At 39.4% G+C, this 20,064-nt stretch overlaps 8 protein-coding genes across 9 annotated transcripts in view; 6 read left to right on the top strand and 2 right to left on the bottom strand.

The window, feature by feature from the left end:
• Positions 1 to 1,173, top strand: part of LOC130694469 (uncharacterized) — a 31,739-nt gene extending 30,566 nt beyond the window's left edge. The window contains exons 2-4 of the mRNA XM_057517553.1: positions 272 to 357; positions 425 to 841; positions 906 to 1,173. Of these exons, the coding sequence (XP_057373536.1) occupies positions 301 to 357; positions 425 to 841; positions 906 to 980 (549 nt within the window). The 5' untranslated portion in view covers positions 272 to 300 and the 3' untranslated portion in view covers positions 981 to 1,173. The remainder of the gene's footprint in view (positions 1 to 271; positions 358 to 424; positions 842 to 905) is intronic.
• Positions 1,174 to 1,898: 725 nt separating this feature from the next.
• On the top strand, positions 1,899 to 2,818 carry LOC130694471 (protein snakeskin-like). The gene is made up of 5 exons (XM_057517555.2): positions 1,899 to 2,046; positions 2,118 to 2,205; positions 2,281 to 2,319; positions 2,402 to 2,586; positions 2,661 to 2,818. Exons 1-5 carry the CDS (start codon positions 1,990 to 1,992, stop codon positions 2,730 to 2,732), a joined length of 441 nt encoding a protein of 146 aa, XP_057373538.1. The 5' UTR covers positions 1,899 to 1,989; the 3' UTR covers positions 2,733 to 2,818.
• Positions 2,819 to 3,085: 267 nt separating this feature from the next.
• Positions 3,086 to 5,943, top strand: LOC130694459 (regulator of chromosome condensation-like). The gene is made up of 9 exons (XM_057517542.2): positions 3,086 to 3,244; positions 3,524 to 3,921; positions 3,987 to 4,186; positions 4,252 to 4,443; positions 4,524 to 4,708; positions 4,770 to 5,139; positions 5,219 to 5,332; positions 5,388 to 5,546; positions 5,611 to 5,943. Exons 1-9 carry the CDS (start codon positions 3,230 to 3,232, stop codon positions 5,847 to 5,849), a joined length of 1,872 nt encoding a protein of 623 aa, XP_057373525.1. The 5' UTR covers positions 3,086 to 3,229; the 3' UTR covers positions 5,850 to 5,943.
• A 335-nt stretch (positions 5,944 to 6,278) lies between these two features.
• LOC130694462 (phospholipase A2 group XV-like) lies at positions 6,279 to 10,700 on the bottom strand. The gene is made up of 13 exons (XM_057517545.2): positions 10,399 to 10,700; positions 10,220 to 10,321; positions 9,989 to 10,149; positions 9,786 to 9,932; positions 9,659 to 9,721; positions 8,074 to 8,117; positions 7,623 to 7,997; positions 7,328 to 7,555; positions 7,207 to 7,261; positions 7,016 to 7,132; positions 6,846 to 6,939; positions 6,569 to 6,769; positions 6,279 to 6,502 (listed from the first exon to the last, which is right to left on the bottom strand). Exons 1-13 carry the CDS (start codon positions 10,588 to 10,590, stop codon positions 6,428 to 6,430), a joined length of 1,854 nt encoding a protein of 617 aa, XP_057373528.2. The 5' UTR covers positions 10,591 to 10,700; the 3' UTR covers positions 6,279 to 6,427.
• LOC130694472 (bis(5'-nucleosyl)-tetraphosphatase [asymmetrical]-like) lies at positions 8,564 to 9,281 on the top strand. The gene is made up of 2 exons (XM_057517556.2): positions 8,564 to 8,784; positions 8,851 to 9,281. The coding sequence occupies exons 1-2, from the start codon at positions 8,673 to 8,675 to the stop codon at positions 9,159 to 9,161; spliced, it is 423 nt and encodes a 140-aa protein (XP_057373539.1). The 5' UTR covers positions 8,564 to 8,672; the 3' UTR covers positions 9,162 to 9,281.
• A 57-nt stretch (positions 10,701 to 10,757) lies between the features above and the next one.
• Positions 10,758 to 12,786, top strand: LOC130694461 (uncharacterized). The gene is made up of 6 exons (XM_057517544.2): positions 10,758 to 10,930; positions 11,058 to 11,165; positions 11,222 to 11,431; positions 11,498 to 12,041; positions 12,106 to 12,265; positions 12,325 to 12,786. The coding sequence occupies exons 1-6, from the start codon at positions 10,907 to 10,909 to the stop codon at positions 12,533 to 12,535; spliced, it is 1,257 nt and encodes a 418-aa protein (XP_057373527.1). The 5' UTR covers positions 10,758 to 10,906; the 3' UTR covers positions 12,536 to 12,786.
• A 37-nt stretch (positions 12,787 to 12,823) lies between these two features.
• On the bottom strand, positions 12,824 to 16,961 carry LOC130694453 (SANT and BTB domain regulator of class switch recombination-like). 2 transcript variants are annotated; one of them, XM_057517537.2, is made up of 15 exons: positions 16,822 to 16,961; positions 16,722 to 16,762; positions 16,509 to 16,650; positions 16,225 to 16,452; positions 15,922 to 16,161; positions 15,217 to 15,480; positions 15,111 to 15,159; positions 14,937 to 15,038; positions 14,718 to 14,871; positions 14,374 to 14,640; positions 14,036 to 14,315; positions 13,800 to 13,938; positions 13,594 to 13,737; positions 13,234 to 13,528; positions 12,824 to 13,150 (listed from the first exon to the last, which is right to left on the bottom strand). In XM_057517537.2, the coding sequence occupies exons 1-15, from the start codon at positions 16,855 to 16,857 to the stop codon at positions 12,844 to 12,846; spliced, it is 2,688 nt and encodes an 895-aa protein (XP_057373520.2). In that variant the 5' UTR covers positions 16,858 to 16,961; the 3' UTR covers positions 12,824 to 12,843. The 2 variants fall into 2 exon arrangements, with proteins under 2 accessions (XP_057373520.2, XP_059351111.1); XM_059495128.1 differs by lacking the exons at positions 15,922 to 16,161; positions 16,225 to 16,452; positions 16,509 to 16,650; positions 16,722 to 16,762; positions 16,822 to 16,961 and having other exon boundaries at positions 13,594 to 13,731; positions 13,803 to 13,938; positions 15,217 to 15,846.
• A 51-nt stretch (positions 16,962 to 17,012) lies between these two features.
• LOC130694454 (protein suppressor of forked-like) lies at positions 17,013 to 20,037 on the top strand. Its single transcript, XM_057517538.2, has 10 exons — positions 17,013 to 17,349; positions 17,411 to 17,508; positions 17,581 to 17,845; positions 18,098 to 18,412; positions 18,467 to 18,658; positions 18,718 to 19,131; positions 19,192 to 19,280; positions 19,346 to 19,536; positions 19,606 to 19,740; positions 19,800 to 20,037. Exons 1-10 carry the CDS (start codon positions 17,131 to 17,133, stop codon positions 20,015 to 20,017), a joined length of 2,136 nt encoding a protein of 711 aa, XP_057373521.1. The 5' UTR covers positions 17,013 to 17,130; the 3' UTR covers positions 20,018 to 20,037.
• Positions 20,038 to 20,064: the final 27 nt, after the last annotated feature.

Genomic DNA, 20,064 nt, shown 5'->3' with positions numbered 1-20,064 from the left:
CTTGATAACGGCATAGTACCCCGATGAGTCGTCCTCGATTCGTAGTAGATGAGGTCACAAATAACTGAAAAACATTTCTAGGTAGTCTTTGAAGTTGATGGTGAAAAAGGCTCTGGAATAACTTGAAGAGGGTTGTCGGGCAAACGTTCGTTAAAGGCCAAGCCCAAAGGCGAAAATGGAGTGGACCCACTGAACACATAAAAGATGAGGTGACATTCATTGATTCTTCACTAGTCACTTGTCCGACTGACCAGCAAGGAATAAGTTCTCTAATTTCAAGAAAAACAAACATTTTCAACAATGGCAGACTTCAGACTTTTGGCACGCACTCACGGCTTCATGAAGCTAGCTGAAATTGTAACCATTTCATTTTCAATTAGTTATTACATCCATGACGGTTAAGTTTTGTATTTAAAATGCACAGATTATCGCCTTGATCTGCCTGATCTTGATCCGCACCTATTCGTTGAACTTTGGTGGTGATGTAGCATCGGGAGCATTCCACGATCGTTACAACGTCGGATTGGTCACAGTTGGTGGTATGCTGCTGGTGTCTCTCCCGTTGCTCATCTCCTACCTGTGGAGCACCTCGGGAACTTACCAACCGTTTCTGGAGATCATTTACAACACGCTGGGATTCATTCTCTTCTTGACGGTGGGCTCTCTCGCCTTGGATCACTACCGTAACTACGCTGGAGTAACTCAGACCGGCAATGACAACAGAAGAGGAGACATGAACGATTGGTTCGGTCCCTCTAACACGACCCAATCCGGTACCGGGATCGACAAAGCCTTCGGTTTGAACACCACTGACAACATTACTGCTGGAAAGGCTCTTGGAGTAATGAAACATATTTCATTTATCATTTTTGGTTTGATCCTTCATTTCGTGAATTCTTATTTAGTCCCTTTGCATCATCAACGCTTTCTTCTACCTGACCGATGCTGCCCTGGCTCTCCGGCAAGGTTCTACCGTTTGAACGGGGTGTTTTTACCTCATTTATTTCCGAAATGAAGTCGTGTAGAGCTTCAGCAATACGGAATAGCTCGTGAAAATTACATATAAAATTATTTTTCTTTGCCTAACATTTTAGCGTTTGCCTAAACCGTGTGTGTTTTTATATTTGTTCTACCTAAAAAACACCAAATATATAATTACATGGTTAGCCGTAATGAATTGTTTTGGGAAAAATCTTTTATTTCACAACCGTTGGTGCAATAAGTTACGAAGCACATTGTGCCATAACCGAGCTTCACGCTTCAGTAAGAAACGAGAAATACGTTAAGGTGCGTGAACACATGTGTAGGAATCGGTAGAATGGACAAATCACTTGAATCATTTCATGTGGAAACTTCATTACTTCTCTGGCCAATTAGTAAGCACAAAGATGAAAACATTAGTAACCACAATGTGTGGTTTTATTCTTAACTCTTAAAAAGCCTTTTCGAGTGCGTTCGACCGATCCATCGAACGTAACCGTTTCTTTTCAAACTGACCACAATCATCGTGGCCATCACCACTTCCCTCCCTGTACAATGGTAAACTTCCGCTTTCACGGAAAAGAAGTTAAGGCTGAAAAAAAAATGGCGTTATAAATAAGACGAAGCATAAATCTATCCAACAGGCGCTGAAAATCTATTCCGGAAACTAAATTGCCAATGCTCCGTGACAATATTTAGCAAGAATAACAATCGACCACTTGTCAATTTTAGTTTTAAATGTAAATGGTATTTATGTGTAATTCCCTTGGGACTAAAAACTATTCTCTTCTTACTGTTCATTCCTTAAAAAAAAAAAGGGCAAAAAATCGTTAGCAAAACGCTTGAGAAATTCTACGGAACTCGTTTCATTTCGGAAAACCCATGGATGAAAGAAACGTTGACGAGTACGTGGTTTGTGTAGATCATTAGCAAGCTGGAACCGATCTTTTTATCATTCTACATCGAGCACCCGAAGACAGCCACAGTCAAATTTTATACGTGACAAAAATGACCGATACACGTGCATTAGCCCATGCCCGAGGAGCCATGAAAATAGCCGAAGTGGTAAGTGAAATCAAAATTATTGTATTAAATTTTGCACTTCAGATATTCTTCGTCTTGATGAACGCTGTCAGGCCTTAGCTGTTGTTTGCCTTGTGGTTTATCGCCATTACAATTTGAGTTTCGGTGGCACCGATACGGCGGCAGCAGATCGTTACATTGGTAATGATTTTAGTTTTTAAAAGATTGATCAGAACATTGCAATCATTAAGAGAAAATGTGTTTTGAAATTTATAGTTGGAATGGTTACATTTGGAGGCATGCTGCTCATCACTGGTATGTATCCCAACTCTTTCCAGCTGTAAAGATATCTTTCTAAAAAAAAAGAGTGCATAGTTCAATATCGTCTGCCATGCAGGTCCGTTGCTTCTTGCATATATCCGAAACCCAGCCGGAATTGTTAATTATTACACGCCGTTTCTCGAAGTTATTTATAACCTCATTGGATTCGTGCTTTTCTTAACGGTCGGAGGATTGGTGCTGGAACATTACAAAGGACATTTAAAACCCCTGGAAGGCAGTGAGCCTGGAGTCGCCCTGGGGGTAACGTATTCAATAATTTATTTGTATAAATTCAGATGTAATTGAACCTTTCTGTATACCAATTGTTTCTGTAGGCGATTTGCTTGGTCAATTCTATTATTTACTTGATTGACGCTTCGTTGGCTATTAAGCAAGGGACGGAATAATGCAAGTGGTGCTGCCCAGCCCAAAAGGAACCAATTTATTGATTTTTGATTTTTAAATGTAGATTGCTGGAATATGCCTTACAAAATAAATACAAATTTACCGAATAAAAATCGTAATCGTCTCTGTATAACCATATAAAATTTAAAACGTTGTCATTTTTATGAACGCAGAACTCAGATTAGATGTGTGAAAAAAATGTATTTGATATTTATAGAATGAGACGTTGGAAAATATGGATTCACTGATATGCTTACGTGCCGAATCAATTTATGGAAATGGCAGTTTTCGAAATAGCAAGCGACGTACAGTGGCGGGAAAACATGGCAACTTCGCAACCGCGTGCGTAGCGCCCTCTCCAATTTTCTGTACGTTTTTTGACTAGTCTCGAACCTCCAGTGCGCTGTATGTGGGACTGTCTTTCATCGACAATCGTAGTCCCGCCAAACTTAACTCAGTTGTTCGTTTTTGTCACGCGGATTAATATCAAAAGATTAAAATGGTCAAACGGAAGGTACGTTGATTTTTAAAGGAATAGTAATTGCTCCACAAAGCTCTCAGCTGGCCCAGTTTCGGAGACACCGGCATTGTGTTTTTCATGCTGAAACCGTTAGGCATTCAGAGAAGCTATGTATCCCAAGGGAAAATGAGAGTTGCAAGCCTACCTCTGTTTTTCGGAAACTAAGCCGCTTATCAATGATTTTTTGTTCTATGAGAAAACTATATGCTATATCTTGCCAATACTCAAATTAAAAAATAAATAACTATTTTTTTTCGAAATTTGCCTTTTTAGGTTGCTGAAGTTGAGGAAAAGCCTGCAGAAGTAGCAAAAACAGCAACAAAATCAACAGCAAAACAAGCTGCAAAGCCAAAAGCAGTTGCGAAGAAAGGCAAAGCTACTGTTAGCCCACAGCAAAGCCCTGTGAAAAAAGTTGCTGTTCCAAAAGCAGCTAAGCTCACAAAAGTACCTGCACCAGAACCTGCGAAATCCAAAGCAACCCCTGCACCAAAAGGCAAAGCAAAGAAAGCAACAGAAGCAGATGATGAGGTCCCTACGAAAGCAAAACGAACTACTAAAACTGTTGCTAAAGAAACAACCACAGTTGTAAAAGCAGTAAAGACACCAAAGCCTAAACCTTCACCAGCCAAGCCTAAAAAGATTTCAGCTGCCAAAGCTCCTAAGGTTCCTAAGTAAGTTCTAGTTTTATGTTTATATGCGAACTGCAAGACTGACACTTTTGTATGAATCCATCTAGAGTGGCTACACCAGAAAAGAAAAAGCCAGCCACAGCTAAGGCAAAGAAGGCTGCATCTGAAATGGAAACATCTTCTGATGATAGTCCTGCAGAAGTAATCAACGAAAAAAAGAATAAAGAAACGAAAAAAACAGAAACCGCCGAAGCTCGAAAGCGACCGAAGCCAGCTAAAGAAGTTGTCGCGGCTAAGAAACCTAAACGTGAGGAACATCTTAAAACAAATGTGTGGATTATTCGAATGATTCCACTAATAATTCTTTTGCAGTTGAAATAGTTGTTCCGTTTCGTCAAAAACGTGGAACTGGTATGGTTCTTTGCATGGGCCAAGGTGACGTGGGTCAGCTAGGATTAGGCCCTGATGTTTTGGAAAAGAATCGGCCGGCCTTAGTAGATCAAGTCAAAGATGTCATAGATGTAGTAGCCGGTGGTATGCACACAGTCTGCCTAACTAGTAAAGGTTCGTTTCATTTTTGTTTAGACCTATTGCATCAACCGTTATTCACCAATTAATGTTTTAAAAATCCCGCATCCATTTAGGCGAAATTTACACATTTGGGTGTAATGACGAGGGAGCTTTGGGTCGTGATACTAGCGAAGAAGGTAGCGAATTCGAACCTGGACTAGTCAATTTGCCTGGTAAAGCAACATTAATATCGGCGGGAGATTCGCATACTGCTGCTTTGTTAGAAGACGGACGATGTTTTATCTGGGGCACATTCCGTGTAAGAACTTTTGTCACACAGTCAAGATTGAGAACTGGAAGTTTATCTATTGTTTTGGTAGGATTCTCACGGGCCTATGGGACTTAACGAGACTGGTTCGCAAAAGTTGCCAGTACCTATTCTAGAAGGCATACCTATGACTCAAATTGCTTCTGGTGCCGACCATCTAGTTTGCCTGTCTTCCGACGGCCAGGTCTATACTTGTGGTTGTGCTGAACAGGGACAGTTGGGTCGCGTTGCTGAAGTGTTTTCCAACCGAGGAGGCCGCAAAGGCAAGAATTACCTACTAACACCCCAGCCGGTCGCATTGGGCAAGGGAAAGAAACGTGTTGTCATCGACAGTGTGTGGACAGGGTCTTATGCGACGTTTGCCCGTGCCAAAGACACTGGCCTGATTTATGTCTTCGGCCTTAACAACTATAATCAACTTGGTACGTGCAAAAGTTTAAATTTACCTTTTTACATAATTAATATCGTGTCACTTATGAAAATCCATTATTATCTAAACAGGACTCCCGAGCCAAGACGCGCGTTTCCAACCTGAAGTTTCCGATGGTTTCAAGGGACACCGTTGGCAAAGCATTTCCTGTGGCCAGCACCACACGCTAGCTTTGGACGAAAATGGTAAATTGGAAGAGTAATTTGGCTTTCGGACTAAGCTAACCTAAGGCTTTTACAGGTCTCGTTTACAGTCTCGGCCGTAAAGAATACGGACGTTTGGGTATGGGTGCTGACGCAAAAGATTTAGCTGTCCCCACGCCAATCCCAGCACTTCAGTCACAAAAATGTGTGGACGTCACAGCCGGTGAATCTGTTTCCCTAGCCGTCACGGAATCTGGTAAGCAAAATAATTGTCACGGCAAAGTGAAACCGACATGAATTTTACAATCACATCTGATTAGGGATGGCCTTTTCCTGGGGAATGGGTACGAACGGCCAGCTTGGACTTGGGCACGAAGATGACGTGCTAGAACCAACAACCATCAAGGGGAAACAATTAGAAAACCGATTGGTTTTTCTGGCCTCTGCAGGTGGTCAACACACAGTTTTATTAGCTGCCGAAAAATCTTCAACCACCGTAGCTCCACCCGCTGCTACGCAGGCTCGAACTGCTGCCGTCGCCAACTCGTCGGCGGACTAGAATAGTTCCCATTCCAAGTCGTCAAAAACCTAAATCTGATGTGTTCATCCCCTACCTGTTCACTTCCAATTTAAAAAGACTTGAATACCGCTTTTCCGGCTGGTTTTTTCTCGCGGTTAGTTTTCAATGGTTCTTAACCCTTTTCAACGCCAACGTTTACCGTTTGGAATAGTTTGGCGTTAGGGAGACAAACAATTAAACAGTTGAGTAGCATTTGTATCGGTATATGCGATACCATGTGGTCCCACTCCTCACTCCCTTAATTTTAATTTTAGAAACCTATTTTGTCATCCTCTCTAGCAAATAATTCAAACACATGAAAAGAAGTAAACACGAATGAGATGGAAATAAATAGCGAAGTTTTCATTTTCAGTAAATTATATTGTAACAGAATGTTTCATTGCAAACTGGGGATGTGGGGACAACAAATGAATGTACAATGTTTATTTATACTAACAGGCTGACACGATACGTGTTATATAAATGAGGTGTCGCATTTACTAAATCGAAAATGGCGGCACACGTTATACAAGGAGAAAACCAGAGAGTCTTGAGTTTTAAAGGAAAATAAAAGCGTCTTACGCTTTACGCACCGCCTCCTCTTCCTGGCTGGCAGTGACAACTCGTTGAATGTAATCTAAAATGACTGGATCCTGTCATAATATTAGACAAATAAACTTACGAGCAATGAAGGCAAAATTTGATAGAGAAAAAATTACATAAAGCACAGCCATGTGGTCTCTATTGGGGAATGCCTGGACATAGACAGGCTGTGACTGCTCTTTGATCCATTTGCTGCATGCGGCTAGACTACGAACATTGACGGTGCCATCGCCATCACCCATAATGATTGTAGCTTTCCCAATGGGTGATGATTTACTGTACACTAGTCGCTCAGCTGTATCCACACCTGTTCCAAACTATAAAGTAAATAACAAATAAAAGATGAATGCAAAACAGGACAGATACAACAAAGTTGTAGACAAGCTAGCATACTATGCAATGGATCTCCACGCCTGGTGCTGTCAATTCGTGTACCAAAGGATGCGTGTCCTGCCACATATCATATCCCAACGGGAAATCAATATCTCTGTGTCCAAAAAGACAAGAAAACAAGAATTGTTAGCAAGACGAATACAAGACATCGCGCGATCGTTGTATCTTACAGGAAGAAGTCCTGATAATCTCGAATTGTGTAATTTCGTCCTGATGTCTGGACCATCACTTCCTCCGGTGTCCATAGTTTGTCGGATGGCATCAACCAAGATAAACTCGGGCTAGTTCTTTAGTTGGTTGGAATACAAAGAAAGGTACAATTGAAATAAATTTTTAGAAAAAGAGTTTTGATATGAAATACCTTTGCTGCTCCCGCAGTGCAGTTTCGCTGAGTACACGCACGCCCAGGTTATCGCCTGAAATAAAATGCAACAGTTTTTCAAAGCCAAATTAAAAAGCATCTATTAATGTTTTTAACAAACCTTGGGCATAAACTTTCAAGGCTTTGATAGTGCCAGCCCAACAACCAGCTAAAGAGATCCATGATTTAATGTATTTATTTTTCCATTCTTGGGTCTGGTGATTTAAGAAGTAGAGAATCATTGGAGATCCCATGCTGTGGGTAATAAATATTATTTTTTGCCCATTTGTTCTGCTGTAAGTATCTTCCACAAGTGCTTTGGTGTTCACAAAATAATCTTGAAGTTCGTCTGAAATTCCAAACAAATTTCATGGGTAAAAACATAATAAAAACCGATTTAGTACGATAATCCTCACTTGGTGCTTTGCGAAAATCATATGGAGCTCCTCTCAGTGAAACATTTCTTTCATAGCCAAATTTAAGTATAGATTCAGCAATTGTGGCAAAATAGTTTCCTGCTGATGCTTTACTTGGATCAATCCATTCAACTGATGTTGAGTTACCAAAATCAGGAATTCTGATCTCTACACCAGGATTATTAGTAGTTTTCCTGGTAGTGTTGTCATAGGTTAACTTCATGTTGTCAACCCAACAATCAATAACAATCGGAACTAGAAGTTCCATATTTAGCCATAAGCTGAACCAGTAATCAGTTTTCTTTGAGCAAACATAATGCACAGCAGTAGGTTTATCAAGTCTCCCTTCGATTTGACTTCCTCCATCACCTGGCACTAATTTATAATAATAAACATTTATTCAGTTTAGTTTCCATTTTCTTTTAGATGTGTTAATTTAAAAATTGTTTACCTAAAATAACAGGGTGCCCTTGTAAATCATTGGCAGCAATACATATCTGAGAATACAGTAATATTATGCAACAAATCTCCAAGCAACGTGACGCTCGCATTCTCTCTGAGTCCTTTACAACGTGATCCCAATGACGACTTAAATACAACTGTGACTGACAAGAAAACACAACAAGAGAAGCCTTCTGCACTTTTAAATAAAGACTGTCGCCGTTCCGCTAGATGGCGCCATAGTTTTGTTGGTGAAACCATGAGTAGGAGTTCTCATCTCCATAAAGAGTGGCTTATTAATTAGCAATTTGTATATGCCGTCATCATGAGATTTGAAAAGTCTGCGCAAGCCGCCAAGTGAAAACCAGGGTCGTAGAATAGATCTATCCTACAATTCCATAACAACCAGCACTGAGTTTGTATAAAACAAGAATTGTTATTGTAATGAAACTGGCAATGCTGGACGTTTACATGCTGTATTTCTTTTAGTAGTTCCACATACTTGAAAATAGATAGTAAGGTTACTCTTGTCTCCTTCCGATATTCCATCGTTTGTCTTTTATCTAAGAAACCCAGGCTGAAAAATTGAAAATTGTTTAGATCGTTACGATGAGGAATTTACGAGCCTCTGGTTTAATAATCTACAGAATTGTTTCTTCGGAAATAGAATATCTATTATTGCAGACTGCGTATGGTCACCACCATTGGACACCACCAAAAGGTTTATTAGTTCTCTAACATTTTTGCTGGCATATGATGTTATTATTTTATTTTATTTTGTTATCAGGTCATGTTGACCCTGGAGAGAGTGACATGGAAACAGCCCTCAGAGAAACTGAAGAAGAAGCTGGCTTGAAAGGCAATCATCTAGAGATCATGGAAAACTTAAAAAAAGAATTACATTATGAAGTTAATCAAAAGCCTAAAACTGTAATATACTGGCCTGCCAAGCTTGTGGACCCTAATCTAGCAGTGAAGCTTTCAGAAGAACATAAGGATTTCAAATGGGTAAAATTGGAAGAAGCTTGTCAGTTGGTTGAATATGCAGACTTACAATCTGTTCTTAGAGATTGTGAAGCATATCTTAAGAGAAATTAAAATTATATTTAAAATATTTTTTTTTTTATATTTCACTATTTCATTTCGTTATATTTGTTAATGTTAGTGCATAAAAGTGCATTCCCCAATAATGTTGGTGCATTACAAGCCACCAGATAATTTTCAGTTGTTCTGCCATTAGATGCCTGATGGATCTAGTATAATTTGAATTCAAAACATCATTTACACGCTCGATAGTTACACCTCATGGTAAAGCTACAGCGATTTAAACGCTACATACGTAAAACTGAAATTGAAAATCAAAAATGAAATAGTAAAATAATCGAAGATTGATTTAAGGGAAGCTTTCGTCCAAATTTTCTGACAACTATAAAACTTTTCGGCATCGTACAAAAATTGTAGTAAAAAAGATTGCGTGTTGTCCCTTCGAGTTTGTATTCTTTCAACATTAATATTTTTCAAATTTTGATGAGCACAAAAATGTTAACTTCATTGATCAAACTCAACCTCAGAGCAAATATTAATGTTAACGTTATTTTTTTTTATTGTATTGAGAGTGGGATGCATTTAGCGGATTTTCTGGGCTTTTAAGCCATTCCCTAGAAAACAAATATCAACAGATATTTAAGAGAATAACATTTTTAGCACCTCGTTTTTGTTTACCTATGCAACATTTGTTTAACTTGCGAAAGGCGCATGTTGGGATTTTCTTCTCGGAGGCGCGGAAGATGTCTTTCCTCAAACGCTGCATACGCAGCTTTCATTCGTTTTTCGGGATGTCGTTCAATATCAGCAGCTGAATCACTAATTCTAATTGCCATTTTCATAGTAATAGACCAGTTACAGAATTTGACAAATAAGCATACCTTAGAACTTGGATAGCTTCATCTACTGAGCTAGCTACTTCTCCATCAATTACCACTCTATTTATATTTTCTGGAATTGGTGCATCCATATCTTCCACTGGCACAACTTTAGTTTGTGATCCTTTACCTTTGGCAGCAGCTTCCCTCTTCTCTAATTCAGCCTACCGGAAATTGAATGCAGAAGAATATTGTACTCTGATTGAATCCACCCTCACAACAGATTTTGTATACTTGAATTTGTAGGCGAGAAATTTTGCTGGATGCTTGCTTAGGTGGTGCCTTTATTGCTTCCATTTCTTCGTCTGCCAGATTTTTAAGTGCAGTTTTCTTTTCCTTATTTTTCCAACAATTTAAATTATTACTTTCTATCTCAGAAATGAGATTGCTAAATAAGGTTTGATGGCAGTTACCAACTGTTCTACTCTTTTCTTTTCCTTCTCGTCTTTGCGCTGCAACTTTTTCTGAACATGTTTATCATCATCTTTCCAGAACTCTTCTTCCTGCTTTTCTTCTTTCTTTTTCTGGTCTGCCTGTTTGGCTGCCTCCTTACGCGCTCTGGCAACTGCCACCTTTGAATTTTCTCCTTCAAACTTTTTCGGCATGCTTGGCGAACGTTGCCTATATCAACTTTTACGACTTCTAGTTACTAAATTTTCAGAAATATTCCAACGATCGGAAATTTCCGAAAGACCGGATTGAAGGTCAAAAAAGAAAACAAAACCAACGCCATCTACTGTGGCGATGGAATTGCCATCTGACGAATGAAATTAGTACGCTGGATCGATCCAATGTTTTTTAATGGCATGTTTGTGAAAAATGATCGAAACATGGGCGTGATTCAAAAAAATTGTACGAAATAAAATTTATTGCTCACATGATGTAACAGAACAACCGAAGTTTGTAAATTTCAGTTTAGAGATGAAATCTTTCTTAAATCTCAAGGTAATATGGCTGATCTATGATGGGAAAATTGTTCGACAATAAGGTTTTGCTATGCAGAGATAATCCAATTAATTTAGCTCTGCATGGGATACTGAACAGCTAATGAAAATTCCATTTGTATCAATAGGTAATCCTGCTGATGATCTCGTCGTTACTGCCATGGCCAGAGTTCAGTCATCCATCAATAGGGTGTTCACGAGAATTCTCTTTTCTTGTCAGGAATTTTGTTTCCAAGGTATAATAGATATCCTTATATAGGAAAAATATAAATTTTTTTTTGTATTTAAATAGAAATGGATTCCACTTTTCAACAAGTTCAAAGTTGAAGTACCCTTAAGTTGCCCTCTACACCCAGAACGGGACATTTACCATGCAATCCATCAATCGAAATTCCAAGCTAGCACCACAAAATGGAGCTGCTCTATTTGTGGGAAATCTTTTCACAGAGAACCTTTCCTTGATCTCCATATGTTAAAAAAACATCAAGACAAGCTCCAACTGGTAATACCAATTTTTCAGATGTTTCATTTCACTAGCTAAAAGATGCTTATTACTGGAAATTGATAGACAGAAGACAGTGTCTGCCCAGGTGATTTTTGTGACTTGATAAGATGTGAAGTGCTCCACTTGGCAGAAATATCAAAGAATCGAAATCAAACCAGTGAATTCCAGAACCCTACAGAACAGCAACAGACTATCACTGCTTTGGTGAAAGCAACCCCACAAGCGCATCCTCTTAGTCGTTATAACCAACAAGCCGAAATTTGTCTGACGGACGATGAACAATGCAAACGAAAAGGCTGGTTGATCCTTCCGTCGCAACTTCCGCAGATGCATTGCTGTTCGCCAGCGCCTTCCACTATTGTGAAATCGGTTTCTAACCAAACACTTCCTCGATGCCGTACTAACACTACCAATGACGTAAATCCAGAAATGATCTTGCCTTCAACCTCTAAAAAAGAAGAACTGTCTGAGCGTATAAGGCAAAAGCAAAGCTCTTGCCGAGACGAAGATTTCTTTCAGCTTCGTTCTGAATGCGCCCGCTTGGTTAGCATGTGTACTAGTGGTCTTGTTCTACGTCTGAGCAACCAACAATTTCTGCATCTGAGAGGTGTGGAAAGATTGGAATCTGTACGGCAAAATTTGTTTAAAAATTGTTATTCGAACTTTTGCAGATGAACTCAATCGTACAGTATGTTGGCACTTACACTGTGACCGTTATTGGACGGAGGTTATTATATCAGAGGCGAGCACTTCCACTCTTCTACTAATATGCATCGCATTTGCTGCCCTAGGATGTGCCAGTTCGTACATAATTGTTTGTGTCCTCTGTCGGTGAGTACCTTATTGAACAAATTCTATCTTCTATAGCTAAAAACATATTCTTTGTAAAGGGAGCCTCAACCTTCTGCAATCCAATCTAGCAATCCCGGTGATCAAATTCGAAGGGAGAAAAGATCTCGTTTTAATTCTGTAGGTGGTGCATGGAGTGATGCTCCAAATCAATCTTGCAGCCGAATAGGCAAGTCGTCCGAATCGTATTTAAATTGCTCGCAGTCCTCTTTCATCACTGAAGTTGATGTGGAAGAGAATAGCTTAATCTAAAATTAATATCGTAAGTCAGATCTTTATTCTAGTCTATTGATAGGGCGAATTATGGGCAGGTAGTATGTGATTTGATGATATCGCTTGTAAACCGGTGAAATTTTCTAACTTCCTATACGAGCAATCCATCTTTCTAGTCAAGTGTCTGTCAGTCCTCCTTTATATCACCGCCAGTTCCAAATGTCGATGCACGTTTTTGTTATTAATTATGAGTCACATAAGTGATTAGTACAGTAATTCGATCATCTAAATCAAGTTGTCCATTAGAAGAACTGTAATAGAGCCTCTACATCAACCGGAAGATTGAACTACGCAAGATTTGACGTTGAATGGAGATGCGCCTTAAATTTACGAGCGGCTAGAGCAGCGGTCATGGCAGCACTGATTGATGTAGCACCCGGAGCCATCTTGGCCCGTCGTGCCTCCCGCTGAGCCTTCTCTTGCAGAATACGATGAATTTTGGCAAAAAGACCACCTACGGGCGAACGAGCTTTCTGCCATTGAGGTGGTGCCAATTGGTTGACTATTCGTCGAAACATTTCTTCCTCCATGTAACGTTGGCTGTCTTGATTTGTCTTGGTCGATAGACAAGGATTCCAACGCAAATCGATTTCCCTGGAAAATCAAAGTGAAAAATGTTTTTCACTTCAAACAAGATCTTTCTCTCTCTCCCTCCGCTAAAATTGGTCGTAACTTACTTTACTTGGGGTTGCGGTTTTATTTTGTATTCTCTGCGTGATGAGAATTTTCGACGTCCAAGCATTTGTGGGTAGTTTATTCTTTTTAATCCGTCCCTTCCTGAAGCTTTCGCTGTCTTGTTGAGAGAAGCACCTGACGGATCTTCAACTTCGTCTTCATTCATGTCTTCGTCTTCTTCGTAGCAAAGAGAATGGGGATCAAGCACGTTTACTATTTTTCGAAATTTCTCGTCCGATTCGGCGCTACCGGTTGTTGATACACTGTCTTGAGAGCTGCATGCAGTCTTCGGGCGATCTACCGAGATTTAAAAAATCAAAATCGAAACCCAAAGATCATCGTTAAGTGATGAAAAGAATTACTGATATCTTTGTTGGTATATTGATCTGCCTGCCATGGTAATGGTACTAAATGTCTTCGCGGACGGCTCTGCAACCCCAACGTAAAACGAGGCACTACATCTTCTTCTGTTCCCAGTAGACGAGGTGCTTTCGGTACTTCTTTATCTTTTAAAATTTACACATTTTTTTGGCGACCATAATGTTCTTTTCATAGGTCCAGAACTTACCACTGGCAGCTTGGTTAACTTGGTTAACTTTAGGAAGCCCTGCAAAGTGAATAAACTCTGAAAACTGTCGGCAAACAGTCGTCACCTGAATTTGCTCTAGGTTCACACATGAAACAGTGTGTTCTTTCATCCGGCATCCCTAATTATTATAATAATGATTTTTGTTTTTCAGAGAATGCGTTAAGCTATACTTAGATCAAGAATCAGTTTAGCCAAAAGTGAAATTGCAACGTTACGTGATGATTGGGAACAGTTGAAAACCGCAATACTTGTTGCTGGCAACACGTATGCTTCCCGATTGGTTGGAAATTTCCTTTATTCCGCGTCGTCCCCATATATTGGCTGCCCTCTGGATGAAATAGACATTTCATGAAATCGGTGGCAGCAAACGGCATGCAGCAACTCGAGCACTCAAGAAAATGCGTTTGAGACCAAAGTCTCCAATAAACCCGGCGCCATGTTTTCAGCGATAATTTCAGATTCTGGATATATTCGGTAAGATTCCAATTCTGATCTCTAGAAATTAAAACGTAAAATGTAATAAGACAGTGTCAAAACGTTTACGACTATTTACCTTTGATGGCGGTGGACGAGTTGACCTGTCTTTGTTAAAATTACCCTGCCAGCAGCGCATGGTACTTTTGACTGAACTTCTTCAGTAAGTAAACCGCCACAGTGAACGCATTGAAATAGGGTGGCAGCCGTTTTAAAGATTCCCCTTTTTGGGTTGGTTTTTGTAGAACAGAGATCGATGATGAAAAATGCGTACAGTCTAGCTTGAAGCGAAGATCTCTGATGACCAAGTTGCTCCACTTCAGCAGCGGTAAATTTTGCAGCAAGCCTTTATTTTGCGTAAACGAAACGTTTAAAATATCCGTATTTTGTTTTTTAAATTAAAATGCTCCGCCATGTTAATACTTTTCAATGAGCTGATCGCTAAGACAGCTGAAACTTTGTTTCGCGTCCAATATTTGATTAGTTTGGTTATGGCAAAAATTTAAGCATTCCTCCACTAGCGTTTCCGTTTCCAAGAATGCCGCGGAAAGCAAAACTGGTACCACATTTGATGGCTCTGCATTCGTAATAGCATAATAGAGAGATGAATGTCATAGGAAACTTAGAAAATAAGTGGCAAACCAAGTGCAGGAGGGTGGTTCGTCGAATTCATCCATCTAGTCAACCACTCAAAAATGTGTACATCGCAATGGACGGTGATGTCGACGTCAGACAGCAGTTGACCTGCAAAGTAATTTTTCTTTAATTCGAAGAACTTTCACTAATAAAGGGCCAATTGTCTAGACATATCTATACCTCTAGTAGCTTTAGCAAAGTAAGGCATCTTCTCTAGTAATATATTCGCCTACAAGAAATATTCGTGTGTAAATTTTGTAAGAGATGTAAAATGACAAATGTATACTGGTAAGGAGAAGTCTTTTTGGCCCCCTCTGACATCGTCAACTACGTGGATTACGACTTCATTAGAACCTAATGATTTGTTGGAATCGTCTTCTTCGACAACAGCCGTATCAGCTTCGGTATCTACAGTTTGTATGGCTTCCTTGATGAGCACCGGCTTTATATCTGCCAACAGCTTGGCAACGGTGTTCTTGTTCTCGGTAACGATCGATCCAATCCAGGGAACAATTGGATCAAATATTCCTTGATCAGCCATTAATTCCAGCTTCAAATGTAAAGATTGTTGGAGGAGTTTAATAACCTCACTTAATTGGCTTAAGTTATAGATTCCTGTATCGAAAGGTTCACATTTGGCTTGTCTCACCACACTGTCTACAAGCCGAACTATCGGCTGATGACGAAAACTGGGTATAAACAGGTTCAATTCGGTTGAATCTCTGGTAGTCCAATCGCGTGGAATGGTATCTGAAGCTCGCATAAATCGAAGCGAATCATGAATAAACTGTAACACTTCTTTTACAGAAAACTCGTGTGTCTCTTGAAACATTCTGCCGTTCTACCTCCAGTATTGACTCTGAAACGCACAAGCTGCTAGACTTATTGATCTAACAGCGGTAGTCAACGATACGAAACTGAAAAAGAGGGAAAAAAGGAAATCCAACGTTATGTGTAATTGAACTAGATGACAAATCTTACAACATTAGGCGGCTAATGTGGCCACACCTCCATAAATATGGAGAACAATCAGAGCCATAGTCAGAGAAAACACCGCTTTAAATGCGAGAAGTGACCAGGAGTACATGTGCATGACATGTGAAATCATATCGCAAATCACCGACTTGTAGCTATGAAATCCAATCAGAATGATTACTGCCGGTAATAGTTGTTTTGGCAAGTCATGACGTGAATAGAGCCAAACTAATGCAGTCACAGAAAGAAAATGAACCTGGAGAAAAAAAAATTTATCATTAGAACATAAAAGATCAAAATTATACTCAGCTCAATTTACAATTGAAATGTTGGCTTCAAAGCTTTTCTGAATGTACTTCCAATCAAATTCAGTTCCTCTGGCACCAACCCATAGAACTAAAAGACGACTTAGAACCAACTCAGCCCCTGCCCATCCTAGTCCTGCAATGAGTACTTTTGTGTGACCCTTGCCAGCTATTCTAGACATTACAACACTTAATCCAATCAGGTCAATCAAATCAACTGTGCATTTCAGCAATTCCTGGAGCTATAAAAAAAATTAAAGAATTGTTTGTCTAAGAACATTCACATGAGAGTTCATACAGGAGAAAAATTTTCAGGATCATCCTGTGAGTAATCCCCAGCAGTAGGGAAAAAAGTAGCCAACAAAAGCATTTTGCCCAGTTGTGTTAAGGCATATACTCCTCCCGCTTGGACGCATTTCCAGAATGCTCCGTATTCGGACCTGAGGTGTAAATGATAATATGTTTGCATTCAGCCATAAATTTGATTTACAATGTTAAACTAGAAGCTTACAGTCCGCAGTATTTGTAGACTATCCAAAATGGAATATAGCTCTGAAAAATATATTTTATCATGTTTGAATTAAATATTATGAAAATATATAGTGTCTTACCAAGGCTAGGCAATTTCCAAAATGATATAACGTCATTTCTCGCAAAACAACTTGGATTTTTTACTGCTTATGAATTCGTTTGCCTGTAATATTGCCGGATTCTTGCTGTCATATTGAACAGTCGACTGCTTCGAATGAAGTTTCTAAGGTGGAACCTAGATGGAGAAGTATAGCAGCAGACGATGCTTCCCCAAGCTGTTTGTCAGGTTGAGATGCCTGACTGTTTGTGATTTTGAATGGAACTGTAGAAAACGTGGTTAATGAATTTATAAACAATTTTTTTAGAGTACATAAAAAAGAATAGTAATAATGGCTGATAAATTAGCCAGAGCCGAAAAGGCCATAGAAACCAACCCTTTTGATTTAGAAGCTTGGGGTCAAATTCTGCGTGAGGCTCAGATACGCAAGATTGACGATGCCCGAGTTTACTTTGAACGATTGGTAGCGCAATTCCCAACATCAGGTCGTTATTGGAAAATGTATATAGAGCAAGAAATGCGTGCAAGGAATTACGACAAAGTCGAAAAGGTAAAAATTTGCATGCATTCATTTGTTACACAAATTTTCACACTCATGTTTTGTTTTGCAGTTGTTTCAACGCTGCTTGATCAAGGTTTTAAATATAGAACTCTGGAAACTCTATGTGAACTATGTTAAGGAAACTAAAAGTGCTTTACCCAACTACAGGTATAAAATGCATGATGGCTCTAACCAGAATACAGGTTCATATGTTTAGTGTTAATCCTGTCATAATTTCAGAGAAAAAATTGCTCAGTGCTATGATTTCACTCTGGACAAAGTTGGAATGGATATTCAATCTTATAGCATTTGGAATGACTACATTCATTTTCTCCGTAATGTTGAAGCTGTGGGTTCTTATGCTGAGAATCAAAGGATCACAGCTGTGAGAAAAGTCTACCAAAGAGGTGTGATTACGCCTATGCTCAATATTGAACAACTATGGAAGGACTATATTGCATATGAATTAGCCATAAACCCCATGATTGCAGAAAAAATGCAACAGGTAATTTTTTAAAAATAAAGTAGCTAAGAATAATCTTCAAAAAATATTGCTTTACATATTGTCATTATGAAAAAAAAAAGTAAAATAGTATTAGGAAAAAAGAACTGTTTTTTTTTCATACTATTTATTTTTTAGAAATAACTATTCAGCATATTGTTGCCACTGTAGAAATTCAAGATAAGTTTCCCAATAGCAAGAATCGGCTCTATATTGCCGTCCAATCCTATTACCCACGTTTACTTTGTTATACAGGAACGCAGCCGTGACTATATGAATGCCAGAAGAGTTGCCAAAGAGCTAGAAGCCTGCACACGCGGACTTAACAAAGCCATGCCTTCAACTCCTCCATCCAACCACCCGGAGCAAATCAAACAAGTGGAACTGTGGAAGAAATATTTGACCTGGGAAAAATCTAATCCTCTCCGCACCGAAGACCAGTCGTTACTTACAAAGCGGACTATGTTTGCTTTCGAACAGTGTCTTCTGTGTTTAGGACACCACCCTCATGTTTGGTACGAAGCTGCCCTCTTTCTTCAAATAAGCACCAAAACTTTGTCAGATAAAGGGGTAAGATAAAATTTTAGCTTCTCATGATCGTAGTTTCATTTCAATGTAATTTAGGATGTGACGGCTGCCAAGAGCCTAGCTGAGGAAGTGTCCAATATTTATGAGCGTTCGATTAATGGCCCTATGTCCCATAACAGCCTACTCTACTTCGCTTATGCCGATTACGAAGAGGGGCGAATTAAGTATGACAAAGCTCATCAAATTTATACGAAATACCTCGAGCAGCATGACATTGACCCAACCTTGGTAATTCTCCCTTGTTTTGTTACCATAATATGTTTACGTTAATTTGGTAACATTCATAGGGCTACATTCAGTACATGCGATTTGCGAGAAGAGCAGAAGGAATCAAATCTGCCCGGCTTGTGTTTAAGAGATCACGTCAAGACCCCCGCTGTTCAAGCCATGTTTTTGTGGCCGCTGCCTTGATGGAATATTACTGTACCAAGGATAAAAATATCGCCTTCAAGATATTTGATCTAGGCCTCAAACGATTTAAACATCAGCCCGACTATTTACTCGCCTATGTTGAGTTCTTAACGCAGCTGAACGAAGATAACAACACTCGAGTTCTTTTTGAACGGATCCTATCATCTGGCTCGCTCTCTCCTGAAAATTCATTAGAAATCTGGAACCGCTTCCTCGAGTTTGAGTCTTCTATTGGCGATCTTTCTAGTGTAGTGAAAGTAGAAAAAAGACGCAATGCGGTCCTCGATAAGGTAGATTTCCACATGAAACTGCATTTTGTTTCATTTCGATTGTTTTTATTTGCATTTTAGCTCAAGGAATTGGAAGGCAAAGAAACAGCCCTCCTGATTGATCGTTATAGATTTGGAACCCTCTTTCCCTGTTCAACTGCAGACCTAAGGTTTGTTCTGATAGTGTTAAATTTCAAGCTATTGATTTTAACATTGTAATGTATGCTTATTAAAGAGCGTTGGGCTACTATGAAGTAGCAGAGCTTAGCAGCAGCCAAAGTGCTAAAAATCTTCTTGCCAGAGAGGAGGAAAATCGAAAACAAAACACTGAGGCAGCAGACGTTACAATGTACAAGCCCGACTTTTCTCAAATGGTACCTTTCAAACCCAAAATTCAGTGGACACCAGGGGAACACATCGCGCCGGGTAAAATTCGTATTAAATCTAGTTATAAACTTTAAGTTGACAATTACCTTTAAATTTGTGTGTTTGCAGGAGGAGGATTTCCGTTACCACCTGCAGCTTCTCAGCTGTGCGGAATGTTACCCCCTCCACATTGCTTCCATGGGCCTTTTGTTGTAGTCGATCCAGTAATGGAGCTAATTAAGCATTTGAATATAAGTGAAACAAGTAAAAGTATAGTATAACATACCTTTTGAATAAAACTAAAAATGTTTTTATTTACTTAGGTTCTTTGCTCGCGAATACTACAGACAACGCAAAATTATTTGACATTGCTCGTAGCGTTCATTGGCTTCCGAAAGATGCGGGTGTTGAACGTCCCACAAAAAAGAGAGGAATGGGAGAAGAATCTGAAGATGAGGAGCCGGTCGCCATTAGTGGATCTCAAGGTGGACCACCACCAAACGATATTTACCGGAAACGACAACAAAAGCGAGTCAAGTGATGAAAGAATTTACTTTGATCAAAAACACAAATACACACAGTTGTTTA

This window comes from Daphnia carinata, chromosome 4 (assembly GCF_022539665.2).
Source record: "Daphnia carinata strain CSIRO-1 chromosome 4, CSIRO_AGI_Dcar_HiC_V3, whole genome shotgun sequence".
NCBI lineage: Eukaryota > Metazoa > Arthropoda > Branchiopoda > Diplostraca > Daphniidae > Daphnia > Daphnia carinata.
This window is presented reverse-complemented; position numbering and strand designations above follow the sequence as displayed.